The 23,855-nt window shown below is 50.8% G+C and overlaps 7 protein-coding genes across 7 annotated transcripts; 5 read left to right on the top strand and 2 right to left on the bottom strand.

Moving 5' to 3' along the window:
* Positions 1-1,729: 1,729 nt before the first annotated feature.
* BROUX77_001935 (uncharacterized protein) lies at positions 1,730-3,825 on the top strand (the record flags this gene model as incomplete). The annotated part of the gene is made up of 4 exons (XM_073746419.1): positions 1,730-1,772; positions 1,966-2,088; positions 2,162-2,478; positions 2,635-3,825. 4 exons carry the CDS (start codon positions 1,730-1,732, stop codon positions 3,823-3,825), a joined length of 1,674 nt encoding a protein of 557 aa, XP_073607017.1.
* A 1,233-nt stretch (positions 3,826-5,058) lies between these two features.
* Positions 5,059-6,186, top strand: BROUX77_001934 (uncharacterized protein; the record flags this gene model as incomplete). The annotated part of the gene is made up of 3 exons (XM_073746418.1): positions 5,059-5,083; positions 5,199-5,690; positions 5,777-6,186. 3 exons carry the CDS (start codon positions 5,059-5,061, stop codon positions 6,184-6,186), a joined length of 927 nt encoding a protein of 308 aa, XP_073607016.1.
* A 313-nt stretch (positions 6,187-6,499) lies between these two features.
* Positions 6,500-11,311, bottom strand: BROUX77_001933 (uncharacterized protein; the record flags this gene model as incomplete). The annotated part of the gene is made up of 2 exons (XM_073746417.1): positions 6,500-11,176; positions 11,273-11,311. 2 exons carry the CDS (start codon positions 11,309-11,311, stop codon positions 6,500-6,502), a joined length of 4,716 nt encoding a protein of 1,571 aa, XP_073607015.1.
* A 779-nt stretch (positions 11,312-12,090) lies between these two features.
* On the bottom strand, positions 12,091-12,614 carry BROUX77_001932 (uncharacterized protein; the record flags this gene model as incomplete). Its single annotated transcript, XM_073746416.1, has 2 exons — positions 12,091-12,368; positions 12,446-12,614. 2 exons carry the CDS (start codon positions 12,612-12,614, stop codon positions 12,091-12,093), a joined length of 447 nt encoding a protein of 148 aa, XP_073607014.1.
* A 1,309-nt stretch (positions 12,615-13,923) lies between these two features.
* BROUX77_001931 (uncharacterized protein) lies at positions 13,924-16,661 on the top strand (the record flags this gene model as incomplete). The annotated part of the gene is made up of 2 exons (XM_073746415.1): positions 13,924-14,123; positions 14,189-16,661. The coding sequence occupies 2 exons, from the start codon at positions 13,924-13,926 to the stop codon at positions 16,659-16,661; spliced, it is 2,673 nt and encodes an 890-aa protein (XP_073607013.1).
* Positions 16,662-17,574: 913 nt separating this feature from the next.
* BROUX77_001930 (uncharacterized protein) lies at positions 17,575-19,356 on the top strand (the record flags this gene model as incomplete). Its single annotated transcript, XM_073746414.1, has 4 exons — positions 17,575-17,604; positions 17,690-18,078; positions 18,151-18,788; positions 18,932-19,356. 4 exons carry the CDS (start codon positions 17,575-17,577, stop codon positions 19,354-19,356), a joined length of 1,482 nt encoding a protein of 493 aa, XP_073607012.1.
* Positions 19,357-21,139: 1,783 nt separating this feature from the next.
* Positions 21,140-23,243, top strand: BROUX77_001929 (uncharacterized protein; the record flags this gene model as incomplete). Its single annotated transcript, XM_073746413.1, has 4 exons — positions 21,140-21,664; positions 21,799-22,510; positions 22,609-22,930; positions 23,009-23,243. The coding sequence occupies 4 exons, from the start codon at positions 21,140-21,142 to the stop codon at positions 23,241-23,243; spliced, it is 1,794 nt and encodes a 597-aa protein (XP_073607011.1).
* Between the last annotated feature and the right edge of the window lie 612 nt (positions 23,244-23,855).

Below are 23,855 nucleotides of genomic sequence, written 5' to 3'. Positions count from 1 at the left end.
ATTAGTGATCAGCCACACGGCCAAGTGGGCTCATTGTGCCATCTGAGGAAATGAACTAGAAGACGTTTGTGGCCCTGTTTCAAAAGCTTGGCCTGCTGGGTCCTTTCGGCCTGTCCCAGAGCACAGGCTGGCCACAGAAACAGACATGGACACAGATACAGACACGAACGCGGACGCAGACGTCGCTGAAGCCGCGGCTAGAGATTGGCTAGCAGATTCAGAGAGAGACAAGGCGGTAAAGAGGACAGAAGAAACGGATAACAGGCTTGACCTGCAAGTGGTTAGCTGGAGGGCTAGTTAACTAACGAGGATGGCCAAGCCCCCAGCATCAAGCATCAAACACCACCGACAGATCCTTGTCGCTGGGCTGGCTTGCCTGCAGACACAAGAGGGCTCGGGCTTGGCCGTGATTGGATTTGCTCATTTGCATCAGATGGCAGCGAAGCAGAGATGGAAGAAGAAGAAGCCCCGAAAAGGAGGGCGGGGAGAAAAAACACTGACGAGAACGTTGCGGTGGGGTCTTTGACGCACGCATAGTGATGTATTTCTCTTGGAGTCTTTGTCATGCCTGAGGACCGCCTGTAGCGCTTGCCCGCCTGCCCCCTAACAGCGGGCGTCTAGCGCCTGTCCTCTGAACTATGCCCTATAAATCAGATGCCCTTTCCTTTGTCTGCGCGCCCTGAGTCGGTGAAAGCGCTGGTGACGATGGAAGTGACATGGGCTGGGGCCGAAACCAAAGTAGAGCACATGTTAATTCACTGCCATTTAATTCTCTCGCTCGTGGCCTTGTCTCCCCCTCCTTATTTGGTCGTTTTCTCGTCTCTTTTTCCCTGTTCTTCTGTTCTTCTTCCTTGGCCTTCCTTGCTGCATGTCCTGTCCTTGATCCTGGCTCGGCCGGTTTGGTTCTTGTTCTCGAGACAGACACCAGGATCTTTTAGTCTTGATTTATGTATTTTTTTCCGCTTCAGACCTGCTCGTCTTGTCTTCTTTCTTCCTGTTATATCTTCATCGGCCCCGCCCTCTGCTCTCCCTTTTGCTGCTGCTGTATCTTGGCCGGGCTTTGTATTTCCTATCAGCATTAGTATTAGAATCTGCATCCTCATCGCCATCCTCATCGCTATCGTTATCGTTGCTCCGTCAAAGCTGTCTCATTTGCCTCTTCCCCGTCGACTTGCACCCCTCCAATTACTTATCCGGGCTGCTTTCATTGCCCTGCCCTACATAATACACCGTACTATAACAAGCCGGCTCCGTTTACGACCACCAAAACATCATAGCTTTCTCTCCACGGCGAACGAGCCTACTTGCATACACAAACCCAACCCGCCCGCCGCCACTGTGTTTTCTTTCTTCCTTGCACTCCGTGGACTGTGTTTTGCTTGTCTCTGCTGCTCCATTCTCACCATCCGTCTTACTGGCTTGTGACAGTTGCAAAACACTATCTGGCTCCAACAGTGCCAATCTCGACATCACTATCCAACCCACTCGCATTGAGCCCGTTTATACTGCGAGAAGCACTGCTGGTGACGACCTGCTCTCTAAATTTCTCGCCCTCTACACACGCCCTTCTCTGCCTGTCTCGATAGCGCTCTATGGCACATTCGAAATCTCCTCACACCGCGTGACCGTCTTTCCATCTCTACACAAAACTGCCGACATAATTCTGCTCTGCCTACTAATCAACCTCCGAAATCCCCTCGAGTCCATCCCAACTGGAATCGCCGTCATCATGGGCAACAGTCAAGGCAAACTCGTCGAACTGGACGGCCAAGGTACGACCTATCCATCATACACCACATACTCTACTTCTCCCCCATAATACCGCGCCATCATGCATCATGTCGCTTTGGCCCGCCCTGTTGTTGTATCTCGCCCTCTAATTGCACTCTGGGCTTCTGCTTACCCAACTGGCTACACCACCCCCAACATTCCTCGTTTGCTAACAATCCGCCTTTTGTGTTAAAGTCAGTCTCAACCACTTCCGCTTGTTGCGCGTTGTGGGCCGAGGAGCTTTCGGCAAAGTCCGCATTGTCGAGCGCAAAGATACCGGTCTTTCATTTGCTCTCAAGTACATTCGCAAAGACGAAAGTAAGCCACCCACCAACTATCTTCCTGTCCTTCTATCTAGTCGCAGACTGACATGTTTCTCGTCTCTCTGTAGTCATCAGATCTGAAAGCGTGCGAAACATCATTCGAGAACGACGCATGCTTGAGGATGTCAACCACCCATTCATTTGCAATCTACGCTACAGTTTCCAAGATATCGAGTACATGTATCTAGTCGTCGATCTCATGACCGGCGGTGATCTTCGATTCCACATTTCGCGCAAAACCTTTACCGAGGAAGCGGTACGCTTTTGGATTGCTGAGTTGGGCTGCGCTTTGCGCTATGTCCATAGCCAAGGCATTATTCACCGAGATGTAAAACCTGACAACGTCCTTCTGGACGCTGACGGCCATGTGCATCTGACAGACTTTGTAGGACTCTCTACTCCCTTGCCCCTTCTCTCCGTCCCTGTGCCGAGCCGTCTTCGCTTTAGCGTATGGCAAGATTTGCAATAAAAAAATCTGCTGCAAGGGAGAAGAAGAAGAAACATCTCGCAGTAACTAACTATGCTAACATGAAACTTGCAGAATGTCGCCACGTATGTCGTCCCCGGGAGACTGATAGCCAGTAGATCTGGAACCTTGGCCTATCTCGGCCCAGAAGTATATGCTGGCAAAGGCTATGATGTGCGCGCCGACTGGTGGTCCCTTGGTGTCGTGTTCTATGAATGCATCTACAACAAGCGCCCATTCGAGGGCAACTCAGAACAGACCCTAAGCCAAGCTATCCAAGCTGGACGCCCTAGATTCCCCATAACACAACCACCGGTTTCAATACCTTGCATGTATGCAATGATGGCAGCACTAGACGTCAACCCTGACACTCGTTTGGGGTCTACGTGGGAAAGCTTTACACAAAACGAGTTTTTTCAGGCTATTGACTTTGATGGCTTGGAAAAGAAGTTTCTCGAGCCCATCTTTGTACCATCCTCAGAAAAGACCAACTTTGATGCGACTTACGATCTAGAAGAGTTGCTTTTGGAAGAAGCTCCGTTAGAAGCCCGCGCACGGCGCCAAAAACCACGCGAACGCTTAAAGGACGATGCCACAGACAAAGAAATCCGGGAAGATGAGCTGTACCGCATGATTGACAGCGAGTTCAAGAACTTTGACTACACAGTTGCTGCTCTTCGCAAACTCGGAATTGATTCGTCTGACGTACAGTCATGTGATGGAATCAGCAAACAATGCCCTGCCACCACCGGCAATTCCCAAGGCATGGCGATAACAACAGATGACACTGTCTATGCTTCTACGTCAAACGATCCCTCGCATTCGCACTCCTACACCCAGTCCCGAACCCGCAATTCATCCCGCAGCCCTCCGACCACCTACCAACAACCAGCGAACGACACGTCGCCACATGCCCTGGGCAGCAGTATTCAAAGTAACCGCAGTGCCAGCAGCTCATTCAGCAAGAACGGCGCGCGGCCGCCGCCCGTTGTCAGCAACAGCGAGATCATCCGAAAAAACATGGCTGGCCGGCGCATCCACAGCGCCACCGGCGGCGTACAGGTGACGCTGGATGGCCACGGCAGCTGGTCTGCTCTCGCCCGACAGGACGCTACACTGCCAGCCGACTCTGGGAACCAGGAAAAGGACAAGGAGAATGGCGGCGTCTTTGGCTTCTTGTCTAGAAAAAAGGGCAGGTCTCATAGCCCCAAGCCACGCGAGCGAGGTGTGCTGGGTAAAGAGGGCGCACGCCAAGTTATTGGATAGACAAAGCAAGGGCTACATTGAACTGGCAGTGGCAACATGGACCTTGGTGAAGCTCCTGTTGCGGCTTTTTTTCTTCCTTCTTTGTCAACCTTCCTGTAGGAGTCGTATTTCTTTTCGGAAATACTTCCTCTACCAGCAGCTAAAAAAAAAACAAAGCAAAAGAGAACATGAGGAGAAGGGATGAAGCTTGGGGACTCTCATCTCTGCAGCTCTACTCGCTAGTCTCTCTTTTCTTTTTTTTCTTTGACGTCGTCGTTGCACCACCGGCTTCTGTCTACTTTATTTTTCCTCCCCCTCTTTTCCAAGCATCTATTTCTTTTTTACCAATTCTTCATTGTTTCTTTAACTTTCTGGGCGGATAGAGCGGACACATTTTTTGTTTTCTTTTTTTTAATATCTTCCCTTGTACTATTTCCCTCTCCTTCTTCCTTCACATGTTTCCATATCTACCATGATCTTGATTTTTCTTTAGCGGGGGAGGCCTTTTTTGATTTTTGAGGTGAGGGGGCTTCCGTCTTATGGGCTGCCATTTCTCTCCCTTCAGATTATTTCTTCTTTTTTTCTTGGATACTACTTGCACATTCTTCATTTTCGTTACATATTCGGCAGTTTTTCTTTTTTCTTTTCTTCCTGTCTCGTGTTAGTTGTGTTTGTTTTTCTGATTCGGAGTTTTTGATACCTCCCCAGTTTGCCACATGATTCTTTTCTCATTATTTTCTCTGTAGTTATCTGAGGTTGACGAAAAACACACCCGCCGCCGTCCAACAATGACGCATTATTTCTTGTTCATGGCGCGAATAACTTGTGTGTATACATCCCGTGATTAGTCCGCATTGGCTTGCTTGTAACCTCTACGGAGAAATCCGCTCATCTAGCTACTCTGATATATACACGTACTTTGAGGCTGTGGCTCAATCTGCGCCGCACTTGTAATTTGAGGCCCGTCCGCTCATGGCGGCCGCCGTCAAGAACGGCCGGCTGCAGGGTTTGATTAGGGTTCCTGACTCGGGGGAGGCGTACACCAGTCCAATCACATTGCGTGCGCAACCAAGCGTTAGTTACACAGAAAAGAGGGGCCTGAATTTTTTTGCACCCGCTTTGGGCGACTTAAAGGCCGCGACGACAAAGCGGCTTTTACTTTTAAGTTGAGAGGCGAGACTCTGCTTATTGTTTTTTTTTTCTTTGGGTCCTTTTTCTGCTTACACACACCAAGATACACACTGCAATCTAGTCATGTCTCTGCCTACTACTTTCGACCGTAAGTCAGCAGCCTAACATCCAGATCCGTCCGCCTGGGCCAGCACCACTCCCGCCTCCCCCTCCCCTTCCCCTCAAAGTCCACAAACATCCGCCGCTAACCACGCACCCGCTAGGCCCCGTGCGCATCGCCGTGATCGGTGGCACCGGGCTTAGCAAGATCGATGGCTTCGAGCCCGTCGCGTCGGTGACGCCCATGACGCCGTGGGGCGCGCCCAGCAGCGCGATCCAGATCTGCCTGCACAACGACGTGCCGGTGGCGTTCCTGGCGCGCCACGGCGTTCACCACCAGTATGCGCCGCATGAGGTGCCGGCGCGCGCCAACATTGCGGCCCTGCGCCACCTGGGCGTGCGCAGCGTCATTGCCTTTTCGGCCGTCGGATCGCTGCAGGAGGAGATCAAGCCGATGGACTTTTGCGTCCCGGATCAGGTTATTGACCGCACCAAGGGCATCCGGCCTTTTACCTTCTTCGAGGGCGGTGTTGTGGGCCATGTCGGCTTTGCCGACCCGTTTGATCAGCAGCTGGCTGAGGTTGTCAAGGAGTGCGCGTCGGCTATGCAGGGCGATGGCGTCGTGATGCACAACTCTGGCACCATTGTGTGCATGGGTAAGTGACAATGCCACCCTCTTCACCCCGCCCAGACCTCCCCTCGCCCGTTGAATGAATATAGGACATGCTAACTATTCCCGCAGAGGGCCCGGCTTTCTCCACCCGCGCCGAGAGCAACATGTACCGGGCATGGGGCGGCTCTGTGATCAACATGTCGGCGCTGCCCGAGGCCAAGCTGGCGCGCGAGGCCGAGATGGCCTACCAGATGATTTGCATGGCGACCGACTACGACTGCTGGCACAGCACTGAGGACGTCAACGTCGAGATGGTCATCAAGTGCATGACGCACAACGGCGTCAACGCTCGCAACCTCATTGGCGCCGTGCTCAATAAGCTGACGGCCCAGGCCGACGGCGATGTTGTCATGGCTAAGAAGTGGGAGGGCTCGGTCGTCGGTGCTATCCAGTTCATGACGAAGCCCGAGGGCCGCAGCCCCACGGCCATGAAGAACATTGAGTACCTGTTCCCTGGCATCTTCGGATCACAGATGTAAATATGCATAGAACCCAAAATGACTTCATCCGTAGACACATAAAGATAGAAGTAATAAACGAAGATAAAGAAGGCAGTATGAAAGGAAAAGAGATGAATTATACATATAGAGCAAGTATCATCCCCAATGGCCTTATACAAAACAAGAAAAGAAGACAATAAAAAACTCACTCATACATAGAAACGCCAGCCCACCAAAAAAAGAAAGCCAAAGCCAACGAAACCCAAAGTACAAAACCAAGAAATGCGCTTCTGCAAACTTGCATTATAGGAGAAACCAACCAACAGCAAAAAAAACAAAAGAACAAGCTCCATCAAAGCAGCGCATACAGCGCGCGGACGCTCTTTTCTGCCGCTGCAATATGCCACGGCCGCACATCCCACTGCTCCGTCACGCCGCGCGCCCGGGCCAGCGTGCCCAGCCCACGGAACTGCTTAAGCATTTCACGCAGCATGGGATCGACGTTGCGCGTGACGCCGTCGACCGACACCAGGCTGACCTCTAACACGGCGGGTGGGTCCTCGCTGCGTGCGCCTCCGCGCTTGATCAGGTAGCCCGATGCGGCAGCTGGGTTCTGGCGCGCCGGCATCACCGAGTTGTTGAGGCGGTGCGAGAGCACGGCGCCCCAGGTCTGTTCGGCCACGTCGATGAGCACGCCGTCGCCATCGGGGTCCGAGGCAACATCGACTGGAGCCGGGGTTGAGTGCGTAGCTGCGGCTTGGGTTGAGCCGTCGCCTGTTGCCCGTGGAGTAGGGGCAGCTTCGGATGGTGTCGAGGCCTGTGGTGTCCCTGCAGGGGTGGCATAGGTGGCTGATTGGACAGTTGTACTGAGTTGGACGGCCTTTGGAAGAAGTTGTAGGGCCGGGGCTGTGTCAACAGCAACCAAAACGACATAAAACGAGGCTTTGCTCTCATTTTTGGCAAGCTGTGCCCAGCAATCTGCCTCTGACGGGTCCATGAAGCCACACTTGCTGATGACCACGCGCCAGCGAACCTTCCACACAGCCATGAGCTCAATTGTTGTTTGCCAGATGTCTTGGGCAACATCATTCCACTGGACCTCTTGGCCACGGACTCCTTTGCGACTAAGACAGTAAGAAGCAGTTTGCTGCTGTAGACCTCTGCTATCGGTCCACGCAATGCTTATCCAGCGGTTGTCTAAACTTTTGGCATAAGCAACATGGATGCTCGAGTTTTCATGCAGAATGGATTCAGACGGCGCTGATGTCTTAAACTCGATGCTGCTGCGCTGAATTGGCTCATCCAGGAGAATGGCCGGCGCCGGCATGGGCTGGTTGAAGATGGAGCAGCGGTCGTAGGTTTCAATGCACAGCTGGCTAAAATCTGAGAGCTGAGGAGTCACAACACTAAACGGTGCTGAGATGAGATCAACCGGAACCAATTGTAAAATCAACTCGTTGTCAGAAAACTTGCCGCTTGCTTCAAGCAGTGAGCGGTAGGCTTCATACAGTCGGTGAAAGGCATGACAGGCTTCGATGATTGTGGCTGGGTTCGAGGGCCAGTACATAAAAAATACGACATAATTCTTGTTGACATCAGTAGATGCCTCTAAAGCATCACAGATTGCACTTGAGCGCTCAGCCAATGACTGCGGGATGTTGGGGAAAATGTGTGCGACGCCAGTTGTTGAGTTGCACGCTGGCTCATACGCCACAAGACCGTCAACTATTCCAGGGTTGGCTGTGAGATTCTCAAAGGAGCCGAGCTTGAAAGACTCATACACAATCTTGAGCCGGTCAAGGAAGCAGCTCACGTCACCTGAAAGACCAGGAAGACTGGGAAACATGCAGACGGCTTTGATATCTTTTGTACCTTTGCATGGGCCCAAGCCAAGACTCTCCCAGAATGTGATGGCGGTGGGAAGAATAGACAGCTTTGTATCTGCTCGTCGCATTTCCAAGTGGGATGGCATTATGGTGAAAATTAGGGGCGGCTTTTCAGTCTCGCGAGTCTGCGTTCCATTTCTAAGTGCTGATCGTTGCTGTTGCTGTTGTTGCTGTTGAGCATTGGCCTGGGCATTGGCCTGAACATGTGCCTGGGCTTGCGCTTGTTGAATAGATGCCAAGTCTTGTGTGTCGACGAGTGACTTGAGATTCAATTGAGTTGGGGTCCGGAGTGACTTGGGGAATATTCTAGTGAGGGTTTGCATTGATTGCCGGGCTAAAAGCGCAGATTGGCGCCGTGTATCATGGGTAGAGACATGTTCAAGCCCCTGCTGGCTGTCGGTATGAATCTTAAGGGAGCCTGTCGACGCCTGTTCTGTAAGAATCTGACCAATCGCTACCAGATCATCACCACCAAGTTGGGCATTCAAAGGAAGAGGCTCTGATTCGGAGAGAAACTTGGACATGGCCCAACCGGGGGAGGGGATTCTAGTCAAGTTTCCAGGCTCCATTGCAGAGCTAGACTCGGTGTCTTCGGATTCCCGTCCTGGTGTACCTCTTGCCGACATGTCATCGCCAAGTCGTCGGGGGCCGGTGGTCTTTACAGGGGATGTGACTTCATCGCTAGACATGCTGGTATCGTCCAAATCAGAGGCATCACTGACATCATCAGCATCAGATTGGGTCTCGTCGTCCATGCCACCAATTCTCACTGGCGAAGTTGTCAAAGAACTGTTCTCCATGGTTTTCGTGATGTGAAGAACAAGAGATTGATTTTTGGCTTGACCATGGCTCAACTGGGGGTTTGGTGCACCAGTAAAGGTATAAGGTTTTGGAGTTTTACGATGTTTTCCATGTGTCCGTAGATAGCTTGTAGTAGGCGGGGCTGACATGTCAAGACTGACGCTGCGCTTAGCAGGCTTGCGGTCAACCGAAAAGATACCGCCCTGCGCATACTTACTGTTGACTTCAGGCAATGCACTATCAAATGAGACCTTGTCAAAAATGTTCCCCTTGCGGGATTTAGCCGGATGAAGTGGCAAAGACGCCTGTGGAACAACTGCGCGTAGTCGTTTATACACTGTATCCGGACCAAACGGACTGGCGCCTCTTTTGAGGCGGTTCCCTGCGTTCTGAAGCATCGATACGGCGCGGAGACGTCCCTGGGAGCCGAGTTGATGCATGTTGTCACCTAAGCTGCGAGCATGTCTGAGTTCTGGCTTAGTGAAAACAGGAGTATCGGGGTCGGGTGGTTGCTTTTTAATGTCGCCAAATTCAGACGGTGGAGGCATAGAGATGATTGGATTAGCTGGACCCGGCTCGGAGGCCACAGCTACGGAGTTTTGGTTTTGTAATTGGGATTGCTGTGGAAGCGGTGGTGGTTGCATCTGACCATTATGCGAAAGACGTCGGGGTGCAACTTGGGCGGGTGAGAAAGCGCCCGAGATACTATCAACGGACTCGAGTGCTTTGTCGTCAAAAAAGTTGATATGGGCGTCGGCTAGCTCGGCATTGGATTCTGATGAGTCTATAAGCATTTTATTATCTGTGCCATTGAAGCCTCCGCTCAACAAGCCCAAGCTGGGTGCCCATGAATCTAAAGCTGTAGTACTAGTTCCTATCGGCAAGTTACTGAAGGGGGCATTTGCTGGGCTAGACAGGGCATCGTCAGGCAGTCCAAGTGAGCCTGTTGACTGGCCTTGTATCCCGTCTGGCGGTGTAGGATACATTGCGTTGTTGGAGTTTAGACCGGACCGGGGCACGGCATTGTTCAATGGAGACTGGCCGCTGGGGGGCAATGTATGCGTGTTTGACAGTGGTAGTGATTGCTGGTGTTGTTGTTGTTGACTTTGTGGATTGGGCTGCTGGTTTTGCATCTGGTGATGGTGTGATTGGACTTGGTTTTGCAAGTTTGCTGGATGTTTGGAATCTGTCTCCATGGAGCCTTGGGCCTCTCTATCGGCCTTTCTCCGAGAAGTTTTTTCTGCTCTTTCGGGTGCTTCTTGAAACCATGTTTTTGCGTTGTTGAGAGCGTCGTAGTCATTTACATCCTCCCCAGACTGCTGAGGTGGGCAACAGACCATACGCCGCCGGATACATAGCTTTAGTGGCCATTGTACTATGAGCCCATTACGATTGGTTCCCTTTGGATCTGGCCCTTCGCTAGATCCCAACTGTACATCAACCCAAGGCGCATTATCGATGATGGAAGGAGGTACCCCCCGCACATGCAAGAGCGTCGATATCATCATTCTCCACTTGAATGTTTTATTATCTGTTTGGCGAAGCGCCGGGGTATAAGGCGTATGCGTTGAGAGACTGTCAATTCCGCCATCTGGACAGCGAAACCGGCCGGGGTATCCGAAGGGCGCGAGTACAACGGCAGAGTCGGTTATAGTTTGATTATATGCAACTGCTTTGTCGAGCAAACGGAGGCCTTTATGCACAGTGGTTGATATTGATACCAGCAAAGCGCCGGCGGTCGTAAGGTATACTTGGATTGTTGCGGTAGCGGTGGATGATGCTTGGGAATCATATATAGAACTTTTGTCGGAGGGAACAAGCAGCGTTCGGTCGTTGAGTGGGATCGCACCAACATTCCAGGCAAAGGTTGTGTTCAAGGTGCCATGCAAAGCAGTGATGAAGACTGAATGGGCTTCGAGCGCGCTAACTGTCAACGGCAGTGAGTCGGAGGGCTTGGGGGTCAAGGAGTCCTGGGCTTGATGTTGTTGTTGTTGCTGCTGCTGCTGTTGCTGCTGTGAAGTCGTACCGGGAGCTGGACTGGGCCCCAGTCTACCCTTGGAAAGAGCTGAAGGTTCATAAGTGCCGCCACCGAGGAGTGATAGCGTAAAGCCGGAGAATTCAAGCGACTCAAGTGGTGTCAGTGACGTTTGTTGTGATTGTGGGGGATTGGGATCTTTGTGGGCAACCTGGAATTGCCACAGAGCGCGCCTCCGGCTGTCGAAGAGAACAATGTGGCCGGCATCACGGGCGGATTTTTCGAGGCCCTGAGCCGTCACGCCTTGGGCTCGCTTGGGATCGGTGGATAAAGTAAATAGTCGGTAGTTGATAGATGCGATGTTATCCTATGGACGTCGATGGTTCAGTTGGTCAGCGGCGCGTCTTCACATGCGGCTCAGAAGGCCATTGACAGCCAAGCCACCCCAATGCGGCAGACTCACCACCACTAAAGTATTCGTTGCATAGTCACCCGTTTCCATGCTGGCTACTCCTCATGGGTTGCTTTCGTTCCGTGTGCCCCGGATGCCTCAATCGGCCTCAGGGCTTGGTCGAGCTGGGCTGGGAGGGTCTGAGTTGGATTACGGGGCGAGGTTGCCGGCGGCGACGACTTCCTGAGTCGGCACGGATGCGATGATGGATACTTTGGGCTGAAAGATAGTGTGAGGTAAAAGAATTACAGACTCGTGCGATGGTGTGGTCAAAGGTAGATCGTGAGGTTCGGGAAGACAAGGCTGAGAGAGCGCGCCTATAGGCAAGCGGTAAGGCTGTAACTAGTTGTTAGAATCGGTGATTTCCCTCAACTGATGCTCTAGCGCATGCGCCAGGATTCGGGTTCAGTGAATGTGTGTTTCGGCGCAAAAAGAAGGCGAAAAAATCAAGGCATCATGAGCACATCGAGCCTCGAGAAGGGTTACTTGAGGCCGGTTAATCGTTGGCTGCATTCATGGCAAACACACCACTTTGACCAAAGAATCCAAAATCTTGAAATTAAACCACCAGAAAAGAGGAGCGTGTTGCGGCGGACGAGCGACGGGATTCCTCATACGTGTGTTGGGGTTCTCGCAACTTTAAACCCTATTGGGAGAGTGGAACCGAGAGCCTTTTGGCAGCTGTCCGCAGCTGTGGCAATCCGTCTCACAGTATCTCACTAACCTCCAAGTCAAGTTCTTGTTAAATAACGAACTACCTCCGGTAGAAAAGACAAAGACACTTTAATAATCTAGCCTATGGACCCAATAACCCCCACACGCACCGGATTTTATCTACCGCCCTTCTTCGCCATCTTCTTCATCTTGACTTCTTGCAAGCCCTTTTCCAGGTCTTCCGGCTTCAGGCGTGGCGTTGGTGGGATATCGTCGAAGTTGCTGTGAGGAGGGTATATCCGAGAGCTAGGCCCCTTTCCCGTTTTCACAGACTTGGGAAACTCGGAGCGTCGGGGCGTCAGGGCATTGACAACTTTGCGGGCAGACTTGCGTATGCTTTCACGGAACTTCCACTCATTCTTCTTGGCGATAAAGAAGATTATAGAACTTGCAACTAACAAGACACAAGGTAATTGTTAGAGAACTAGGTCAAAATAGCTTTCTATAGGCTCATAGAAGACAGCCACTTACTTCCAATAATGGTAGCCACAGCTACAAAAATAATAATGGCAATCATTCCTCCAGTTGAGATACCACCGTTGGACGAAGAGTCTCCCGAGGCACCGGCTTCTGTCCCATCAATTGTGCTATTGCTGACGCCAGAATCTTGGCCAGCTAATGGGAAAGTGTTGTTTGACATGACACCGTTGTCAAAGTATCAATATTGATATTGGTGTTGCTCAGAGTTGAGAAGTGGCGGTATAAGATACGTGGGCTCGTTGGAAAGGACTTGTTAGGACTGAACAGATGCTTCGACGTTTGGCCGGAGTGAAGCATAAAGAAGAAGAAATGACCAGAAAGAGCAAACTACTGTAGAGAGAAGCGTGGCAGGCTTTATTTGAGGTCTCCCAGTGCTCTCAACGCTCTCAATGCCCTCTACGCCATTATGCTGCTTGCCGTTGCCTCTAATCCAAGAATACCCCTTCCTCCTCTCTTTAAGCTTCTGCAAGCCCATGTCATCAAAGCATTTCCCGGCCATATACTGCGACCTTGGCACACATTGAAAGGCTCCTTTGGGCAATTCCTAGGCTTGTTACTCGCTGCAAGGCTCTTGAGACGGCCCACGGCTCGGAGCTGCATTGCCATGCTGCCTTGTCATTGGTCGCCGTGATTGTATAAGCGCTACCTGAAGCGCCGCCGAGCTCACCAGGGGCGAGGGGCCCTCCAATACAGCCAATCAGCGACTTGAAGAGGCTAAAGTGGGACCAAGAATCTTTTTGGCTTCAACAAGGATCAAACCTTAAAGAAACATGACAACAACAAATTGCAGTGTTTGGTATTTATCGAATCTCAGAGAATAAAAGAATGGCAACCAACTAGTTCGCATAAAAATACTGTTCTTCTCGTTCATCGCTATTTATAGAAGCAGTGCGCTTGGGTCTGAGGCCGTCGGCAAGGAAGCCCCGAGACAACCATGACCTCCCACTCTGACAGCTCAGCTTCGGTTGGGAATCAAGCGAATTGCCAGGGAACTACAGGACTGATGCACCGCAGATATCATCTAATTGAATTTCGAAAGGGTAGTTGTATAGTACATACTTCATGGTCAAAGCTACTATGTATGTAGTTACACATCTTCAACACTACGTCGACCAAAGGTTTTAACCTCATATGCTAATCATTAACATGTCATGTAAGGAAAGCGTAACGTAAGGGTTACCTACCGCAATGTTTCTCCATCATGTGACTGTCACAACCCCACCCATGACATAACCTGCCCCACTAAAACACTGACATCGTTTAGACTTTTTTGTATAGACCTTGAAAATTAAGCCCTGCGATGATTGCTAATCCTCATCTTGGTTAAGCGTGCAGCCCTCCAGCAGTCACTGCAAGCACAGAACAATCAACCAGAAACAAAGCCACTGCCTTTTATTTGTGGCCTATACGCCAAGTACCTCTGTTGCTCTACTGCGGATCAGGCTTGTTACTACCATTGAATCCCAGTCATGGCTACACTCGCAGATCTCGATCTCGATGGCAAAGACCATGGTGATGAAACTATTGAGGAGCGCTGCTTTTTGGCGGCACTGAGCTGTATAGAAGGGCATTTTCTGGATCTCCCTTCTATGGGACCATTGACGTCAGCAAGAGTTGTGTCTATAGTGAATAATACTCTGGAGAAAACTCATAGCAACGCAGCTAGACGGTTAGTCTTTGACTATAGTCCTCTCAATTTCTGTCCTTGAGGGCCCAGACTAACTTCTATATTAGGACAACTTTGGCCAAAAATGTTAGCATTTGGATCTCGCTCACACGGGTTTTTGGCTCGGCCGTCTCAGAGTTGGCCAACCGGTCGTTAGGCCCCCCGCCATCGCTGGTAGACCATGATCGCCGGATCACGCCCCAGGAGAGCAACGCCCTGATTGTGAGCAACTATGTTTCACTTAAGGAGGACCTCCATCTTCTTATTAAGCTCATGCACATTGCTCGCAATCTGCTTGTTACCAGCGAGCCCGAAATACCACAGACGCTGTGTGCTGCCGTCGTTTTTGACCAGAGCCTCTTTCAAATTATCCTTCTTTGCATTAACGTTGCCAGCAAGGGAAGCGATGGAGAAATGCTTGACGATATATCCCAGGCAAATTTGATCGAGATTAACGAGCTATTTAAAAAGCTGCTTGTTGTCAGTTTGCAACAAGCCCACAACTGGATTGCCAAGCACGACAGAAATAAAATGTCTTTTTGGCTGGATGTGTTGTTTGATTACGACATTGGCACACTGTCACCGCCTTCTTCTGGCCCTCCTCCATTTTCGGCATCAGCAGACATGTCTACTCTTGAAGGATTCCATCCCAACAAAGCTCGAGAGCAAGTCCGCAGATGGATAGACAAAAACTCCACTGTACGCCCAGAAGCTTGCCAACTTCTCTACAAACATATGAAAAAGAACACACCTGCGTTGGATACTGGCGCTCCTGCTGTTGGTAGCCCTCCAAGCCATCTTCAACGCAAGCTACCTTTGGAATGGCAAAAGGCTGCTGCCCCCGACGACAAACCCGAATCTGTTGAAGCGGGAACAAACACTGTTATTTCTGAAGAAATTGACATGTGGTACTCAAGATATCGGGCGTCGCAGTATGTTGGCAACAAAATGACCACCATTGAAAACACCAAACTCCAAATTGAAACTTGCAAGACGCAAAGACTTAACCGTTGCTATGCCCCTCAGCAAGCTACTACACCCGTACCACCCCCTGCTTCTGTCTCCCGAGCCGCTGCTTCAGTTGAAAGCTCTACCGATGTTGGCTCTGAATATGCAGACGACTACGGCGAGGACGACATGGAAGAAGATGATGGGTTGTTGGCGGGTATTCTAACGGAAATTCCAAACATTCTGGATCCTAAACAGATTGAGGCTTTACACATGATTGTCAAGTCTTGTATTATTGATACGAACGGCAACACACCCACAGCCCACAGCAAAGAACTCCAACAAACTCGTTGTAAGATATTTCTTGCGCTAGACTGCGGGAAGAGTTTGCTCAGGGAGATGTTGGTGTTCATTGCCGTCTGGGAGATGGAAGAGAACTCCTTGATCTTCAAGCTTACGAATGAGATTGTTCATGCTATCCACAAGGCTGCCTTGATCCCATACGCTTGGCAGAGTCTTCGGATTCCTAAAGACATAATGTCTCCGGCACAGACTGTGCTGCTGCGAATGATTCATCAGATCCTTGAAACCAAGCGCGACAACTATCACCTCAGAGTTGCAGAAGACAGCAATTACACGTCATCGGAAGAGTTCACCAATGATTTGACGTTGATACACTTCCTCTTTCACATATTCCGCTACGAGGTTGTTCCCGAATGCCTAGCCCTCATGCACCTCCAGGCCCAAGTCCGAGAGAACAAGTTGGATCCGCTGTTCTTCCCAGTTGACCTATGGGATATGGATCGTGCAAAGGATGGCTTGGGCGTTTTCCTCGAACTCATCATACTAGTCGCTGATATTCCAGAGTCCCGTGCACGCCTCATCGAGTGGGAGGCCATTTTCGATATGGTCGCGCTATTGAATGGGCTAGATGCGGCGGTTGCAAAGAAACCTCTGGTTTCTCTTCCAAACAGAGCCCGCGGGCCAGCCAGCAGTCCAACTGCAGACCGGACATATACCGATGTTAACGGGCAGCCAACTCATTCAATGATGCAAGAACCTGTTCACAAGTTCCCCTGGAGTGGACATAAAGCACAGATCTTCACCATTATGGCCCATTTACTCCAACCTCCACCGGGTCGGAATAGCCCTGGAAATGCAGCTGTTCAACAGCAGATTGTACGCAACAATGGCATTGTGCCATTGTTAAACAGTTGCGCTTACGACGACTACAATCCATTTGCCAAGGAGCGTGTAGCAGTTTGTCTCAAGTGGTTGCTTGACGGCTGTGAGGCTGCCAACAACTTTTTCAGGGACCTCATTAGTCTGGCCCCGCCACTCATGAATAACTCCGGAGGCGGCGTGCCAGCGGCTGGCGGCGATGCTGGGGGTAGCAATGCGGTGCCTCAGTCTAGTGTGCCCGAAACCACACGTATCAGGGTCGATGGCATTGACGGAGAGATTAATGTGGAGGTACGGAAGAAGTCCAACAAGGGCAAGGCCCCTGCCCGGCACCGTGAGGAAGAGAAAGGCATGGCGGCCATGAGCCTCAACTCGAACGGAAATACAGAGATGGAAGAGGACTTTATGTAAGGTGGCCCAATAAACAGGAGGGCAGGCAGGAGCTTTGGGCCACGAGAAATTTGAATTGGCACTTTTTTATATCATATGTTCATATGTTGGTGGTTGTGGGATGCGGCCTGCTCTTAGCATGGATAGCACAAGGGTCAAAGCGTATACGGAAAGTTTCTTCGGGGCAAAAAAAATGCAAAAGACTTGGGTAGGAAACAATTAAAATTTTAGAACATTGCAAACCAGACTCACCCTTCAAAGACTCACGATCCCTGTTTGATAGTTATTCAGAAGCACCTCAGAAAACAAGAAACACAGGTAAGAAAAAATAGAGCTGAGACAGAACGCCACCTAGAACCAGAGTGAATCGGCGAGGGTACTTGTCCAAGTCCAAGGGAAATACGTAGATACAAGTGAGTATGCAGCAAGGATGATGTGATGCTTAAATAGGGAATTAGTGGGTGCTAGGTCATGTCGGCCGCAGAAAATGATTGTCATTGGGAAGAGTCCCGAGTGATCTGTAGGCTCGTTCCACTGGAAACAAGGAGGGGTTAATGTGGTGTATCATGCAATACAGCTGCAACATGCATGCATACAAGTGTACACATTACATGCCTGTATAAGTACGAAGCCACAAGCGAAGCCGGGTGACCACACCTGTCGCACTCTTGTGTCGCAGAAGCGGAGAAGTGATAACTGATAACGCATTGGCCAATGGCGGTATAGGAGACGGCTGGTCTAGATACGTGTCGCTCGCGCATCGGCACAAGAAGACCGAGTGACTCGTCGCTTGCTTCAATGTCAGCCGAGGTCTGAAGTTGGAGAAGCTGGCTCAGCTCCAAATAGCCGCAGTTAATAATATGCGAGCATCTCCGTATGCCTAGAAAACGCAAGATCTCATTCAAACATAGCGTCATTTGTCCTTGCTCTAATCATGAGTGTGCTTATCAGAACACCGCGTAATGTGAACAACTCCCTCAATCGCAATCGCCGAGTCTTGTGTAACTTAACTCCGGCCACTAACACATGGAAAATATCTCTTCACACAGGCCGCCGGCAAGGCACTTTCGCTGCTCCGCACGATCCAGTATGCGCATCCGCCCAGCTGCCCCTGCCACTCCAACCCGAGCCACCACCACCACAATGCACGAACCCCTCCGTTTCAAGCAGCCTTGTCTGCACTACGCGCCCATTCAAGCTCGCCCCCGTCCAAAGAATATGCCTTTGAGATGGCGGCCTCGTCGATTCGCTTTGGCGACGGCGCCACGCAGGAGGTTGGCATGGATCTGAAGAACCTCAAGGCAACAAACGTTTGCGTAGTCACAGACGCTACGGTTGATGCACTCTTCCCTATGAGACAGGTTAGAGAGAGCCTCGACCGAGAGGGCATTAAATACACTGTTTTCAACCGAGTCACGATTGAGCCCAAGGATTACTCGTTAGTCTCTCTCTTGTCCACTTTACCACGGGAAATAGATACGACCTGTATGCGCTTACTAACCAATCACAGCGTCTCGGACGCAATTGACTGGGCCCGAGGCTTTAACGCCGACTGCTATGTTGCAGTAGGAGGCGGTTCAGTCATTGACACTGCCAAGCTAATGAATCTATACTCGGTATACTCCGATGCGCCCCTGGCAGATTTCATCGCTGCACCAACTGGCGCAGGTCGACCCATCGACCGCCCGCTTAGGCCCCTCATCGCCATCCCGACCACTGCCGGGACAGGAAGCGAAACTACGGGGACGGCCATCTTTGATCTAACTGCCCAGCGCGCCAAGACTGGCGTCGCGCATCGCAATCTCAAGCCACTGCTGGGCATCTGCGACCCGCTCAACACGCGCTCCATGCCTGCAGCCGTCAAGGCCAGCTCGGGCCTGGACGTGCTGTGTCATTCGCTCGAGTCGTGGACTGCGATTCCATACACAGAGCGCTCGCCGCGGCCGGCAAACCCGCTACTGCGCCCGGCGTACCAGGGTGCGAATCCCATCAGCGATGTTTTTAGCCTCCATGCCCTGCGGCAGACGGTCAAATACCTGCCCCGCGCCGTAAAGGACCCGGAAGATCGCGAAGCCCAACGGGAGATGCTCTTGGCAGCAACCCTGGCAGGCGTAGGCTTTGGCAATGCTGGTGTTCACTTGTGCCACGGTGAGTCACAAATAACCAGCAGCCCCTTTTGGCTTGGCCTGGGGCAGAAAATTTCTACCAATGGAATAAGCGGAGTCCCAGTGGCCGAAATACATACATGCAGTGTTGGCTAGTTCTGAAGCTAATTATCCCCGTCTTCCAAGGCATGTCATATCCCATTGCCAGTCAAAATCCTGGGCAGTACCAACACGCCGGCTATCAGGTCTCGTCGCCCATTATCCCACACGGAGTTTCAGTGGCCGTGACAGCCCCTGCCGTGTTCCGGTTCACTGGGCCGTCTAACCCTGAACGGCATTTGCAGGCTGCCGAGGCGTTTGGCGTAGACACAAGCACTGCGCACAAGGCCAGTGCGGGGGAGATTCTCGGCGATGCTATTCGTGGATTTCTTGACAAGCTAGGCGACCAGCCCACTGGCCTTGGAGCATTGGGATTTTCCAGTGGAGATATCGATGGGCTGGTAGAGGGGACATTGCCACAGGGTCGAGTGTTGAAACTAGCGCCCGGACTGAAGCTTGAGGGAGACGAGCAGACCGAACAGCTTCGTCGGCTATTTGAGGACTCCATGTAATGAGAAGCGCACCGAGGGACAGGTTGCTCTTAAGCCATATTTGGACGCTCACTTGACGGCACTTATTTTCCTTTGGTCTGATCACAAGTGGAGACGATCGGCCTAGTCTGATCTCATGCTGGAAAAATGCGTCTTCCACTTGCATTTACGTGCATATGCAGAGCAATTGGTTAGTCAGGAGTTTATTGTGTAGAAGTTCCTCGCAACTACAATTAGCCCGAACCGCGTCTATCTCACTGGCGCAAGACAATCCTGTTCCATCCACCCTGGTCAAATATGCAGTGTGCAGTGTGCACTTTTCTCAGCAGTGCTCTGACCACCCCAGTTGCAAATGCAAGGCTACTGGGACTATTGGCGGAGTTCCGCTAGCTGGGGTCATCAGTTAGCTCAAGACAGCACCCCAGGTGGTTTGTTTGTTTAGGCAACGCGCGCTTCTGAGAATGTATAAGTGAGAGAGTTGGCTCAGCCCCGAGAACCGTGTCTGAGTCAACTACAAAAAAAAATGCAGGCTCAAGCGCATACATACAAGCACCGCACGCAAAGCATATAGCAGCATGGCATGTTGCTGAGCCGAGGACTGCCTGCAAGGGAATTTCGAACCATCTCGGGCCTTTAGAACCAGCGGTGCATGCATACTGAAAATGTACAGTTTCTGGACGCACTTTGTCCTGTCCAAGAACAGGTTGGTTCTAGATGATTCTGCCTCTCTGTCTTGACCGTTCTTGTGGCACAAAAGACTTCCTAGTGCCTGGTACCTCGAACCCTAGCGCCCTAGCACCCTAGCATCCTAGTCACAGAAACCGATGCCCTGGCCACACAGGATTGAAGCCTAAAGCTTGGGGGAAGGGTCAGGTGAATTTTGCACGTTAAGCATGAGTTGGGAACAGCGCGGCGCCTAGGCCAGGACAGGCCCGTGTTAAACTACGCACTGTGCCAAAGTAGCCGCAGCTGGCCAAGTTTGCACAGGCTCAGACTCCCTAAAGCGGGCGCACCCCTGTAGGTTCTGCTTCGCTGCTGACAAATTGACAGCCATCACTTGCTCCGACCACGACATAGAGCCTTCGGCGAGCCAAGTTGGGATGTTTTTTTCCAGTTCTTTTTGCTGCCAGAAGAACGTATACGTCTTGTTATCGTCAGCCTACACTCGCCAACCAGCCCGTACATTTTCAGGCAGCTGTTCGCTCGATCACGCCCGTTTCCCCGTCCTCTCCGCATCATCATCACCTCACCCCTCGCTCTTCTGTGCCGCTCCGATTCTCCGGCACCACTCTCGTCTCCATTGCTCTCCGCTCTTCTCAGTACTATTCTCTCTCCCTCTCTCTCTGGCTTGCCTGTCTATCCCATCCAGCCTTAATAAGCCCCAGACAAAAGGAGAAAAAGACAAAAGAGACGAACCGGTTCACACATTTGGCCACCCCACTACCGCCAGTCAAAAGTAACTGCTCATCTTAGCTGCTAAGCTTGTCGCTTGCATCTTGCCTGGTCGCTTGTCTTGTTTCTTTTTTTTTCTATCTAGCCGACTGACGCAGACTTCGCCCTTTTCTTCCTCCCTCTAGCTGCCATCTGATTTCCGATCTGCCTCGGACATCGTCGCCTTCTGCTTCCCATCTCGAGACCGGCCTCTGTTTGATAGAGACCGGCTTCATCACTTGTGCCAGCAATTTGAAATCTCTATCGCCGCCATCATCTTTTTGATCTTTACATCAAATCCGCCATCTTCCCATCCCAAGTCGTCATCGTCTGCGACATCAGGATCTCTCTCTAGATCTTAGTCGTCTTTCCGATGGCTACTCACAATAACTTGCCGAATGGCTCTCCTTCGTTGGCTCTCACTTCAGACCAACAAAAGATGCTCATGAACTCCCTCGCTGCTAATGGCTCCATGCTCGACAATGACCCGCTGTCCACTGGATCACAGCCTGTCCAGTCATCTAGCTCCATGTCTATGTTCCCATTTGACTACAGCTTTCAGCCAGATCCAACCTTTGACTTTGACTTTTCTACTGAAGGTCCCAGTCTCCTTGCAGACACGTCACTAATATCAACTCACTCGGAAACTGGCGATGGTGCTGAGGTAGCCGAAGGTTCCGAGGAAGCCGACGGTGCCGATGGCGGTATATCTGGTTCTAGCTCAACTACAGGTGCCATTTCTAGCCCTACCAAGGGCCCTGAGAAACGCTCTCTTCCTGATGAGTTGGCTGAAGATGGTGACACATCGCAGGCTTCCAACAAAAAGCGTGAAAGCAAGAAGCCTGAAAAGGTTCCCAAGAAGCCTGGTCGCAAGCCTCTAACAGAAGAACCCACAACCGTAAGCCTCCCTCCCTTCTTTTTTGGCCTCCAAGAAAAACAAATAGACAGGCAATCCTCCTTTACACTACCCTGCAATCATCTTAACTTTGGAATTACTGACGTCATATTTTTCTTTTTCGCCCCCAATAACAGAAACGCAAGGCTCAGAACAGAGCCGCCCAGCGCGCATTCCGCGAACGCAAAGAAAAGCATGTTCGCGACCTGGAGATCAAAGTGGAGGAGCTTCAAAAGGCCTCAGATGACGCCAACGACGAAAACAGTACTTTGCGATCGCAAATTGAACGGCTCACCGATGAACTCGAACAGTACAAGAGAACCGTGCAGCAGATGAACCAGAGTACCGGGCTTCAAAGGCCAAGGGGCTTTGGCTCCGCTGCCATCAACAACATGTCTGATATCAGCTTTCAATTTGAGTTCCCTACATTCGGTGCACTTCCAAGCCCACATCAACAGTCATCGGCCCCATCGAGGTACTCAAACGCCCCTCAAAACTCCACATCATCGCTCTCAACAACCACATCTCCTGCCGTGGAACCCAACCACGCTTTCAATACCAATAGCGGCCCTCGAGGGCAGCAAAATCTAGCACAGTTCTCCAATGTGTTTGGTTCCGGCTCTTCTTCTCGCGCTCAGAGCAAGACTGGTTCCGTTAGCAATATCTCGGCTTCTGGCTACGGTGTCACTAGTTCTCCATCTGCCTCTACCAATTCCAATCCTGGCACAAGCTCTTCGTGTGGCACTTCGCCTGAGTCTTCTAATCAGTCACCTATAGGTCTGAGCAAGACTGTTGATACAATGGCAACCATCGGTGAGGAAACGTCTCCCATGGCTATAACTAACTCTAGTACGTTCGGAATCTTCCAAAATTACCTGATGCCTGCACTGTTTTAAACACCAAGCGTCTCCAACTTGTACAAGAATCACATGCTAACACTGACTTAGACCTGGCTGGCTTGAATAGCTTGAATATGAACTTTGACTGGATTGCACGCCAAAATGGAGGCCAGTTTGATCCACAGCTTTTTGGGGAATACCGAGAGCCGCAGGATAACATACTTTCCATGGGCTTGGATGATACTGGGTTGTTTGACAATTACGATGGAGACTTTTTGACCCCCTTCAACACCATGCCTACACCGGCACAATCCCAAACACAATTACATACTGAGGCTTTCAAGTCCAGTAATCTGATACAAAGAATTGATGAACAAAAAGAAAGAGATGCTCTGGCTCAAAAGTATGACATGCCTTGCAATCAGGTTTGGTACGATACCGAGACAGAACCCTGCTTTCAGAGTCACGAAATCTATCATTGGACAAATCAGACTAACACAATCTATAGGGACAAATTGCAAAAGTGTACTGGCGCCGACTTCCAGGAATTCGATTTGGATGCTTTGTGTACAGAACTAAAGCAAAAGGCCAATTGCTCAGGCAAAGGCCCAGTCGTCAAACAAGTCGACTTCGACACAATTCTGAAGAAGTACTTGGGCAGCAAATGGCCTCCTACTAATGAGGAGAATTGTCCCTTCAATAAAGACAAAGGCACCAACTCTGCCGCGACGAATTCCCTATAAGCGCAAAATCTCGGCATTTTAGGCGGCCATCTAGGCCCCAGATACTCTCTTTTTTTTTTCTTCTTTTCGCCCGATACCATCATTCTACCGGCTTTGTTCTTGTTCAGCAGGACTTGTACCATCATTATTTTCGTCATCCATCTCACATTGTGGCATCGCTTCATCACGACCGTCTATGAATACACATTGACGTTTTCATTTTTGACCCCGTTATTATAACGCTGCCTTGAATCATCGCTAGCTTTGGTCTGACCCTACCAGTCCAAATTGCCTGTTTCCACTCTTATAATCAACCTTTTGCCACTGACGGTTCATCTTTGCCCTGGCCCAATCCGGGGAAGGGCCAGAACTTGGTTGTATTGGGTCTGGATCTTCTCGACTCTTCTTTTTGCCTTTTTTTGCGGTCTATCTTTTTATCAGGTTGTCTCTTTTTTCATTATTCCTTTAGCTTGCTCGAGATGTCATTGGAAATGGCATACGAGCCTTTTTTTTTGTGTACCTACACACACAGGATATTGTACTTTTACTTTTAGCATCACCACTATTGTTACTTCAAATGCTCCAAGTATAGAAAGGTCGGAGGCTCTCTTCTGATGCAGGTCAGCCTGTACA

This window comes from Berkeleyomyces rouxiae, assembly GCF_048999995.1.
Source record: "Berkeleyomyces rouxiae strain 22BRR77 chromosome Unknown BrBRR77_ptg000002l, whole genome shotgun sequence".
Lineage (NCBI taxonomy): Eukaryota > Fungi > Ascomycota > Sordariomycetes > Microascales > Ceratocystidaceae > Berkeleyomyces > Berkeleyomyces rouxiae.
The sequence above is the reverse complement of the archived record's forward strand: the minus strand, read 5'-3'. Positions and strand labels throughout refer to the sequence as shown.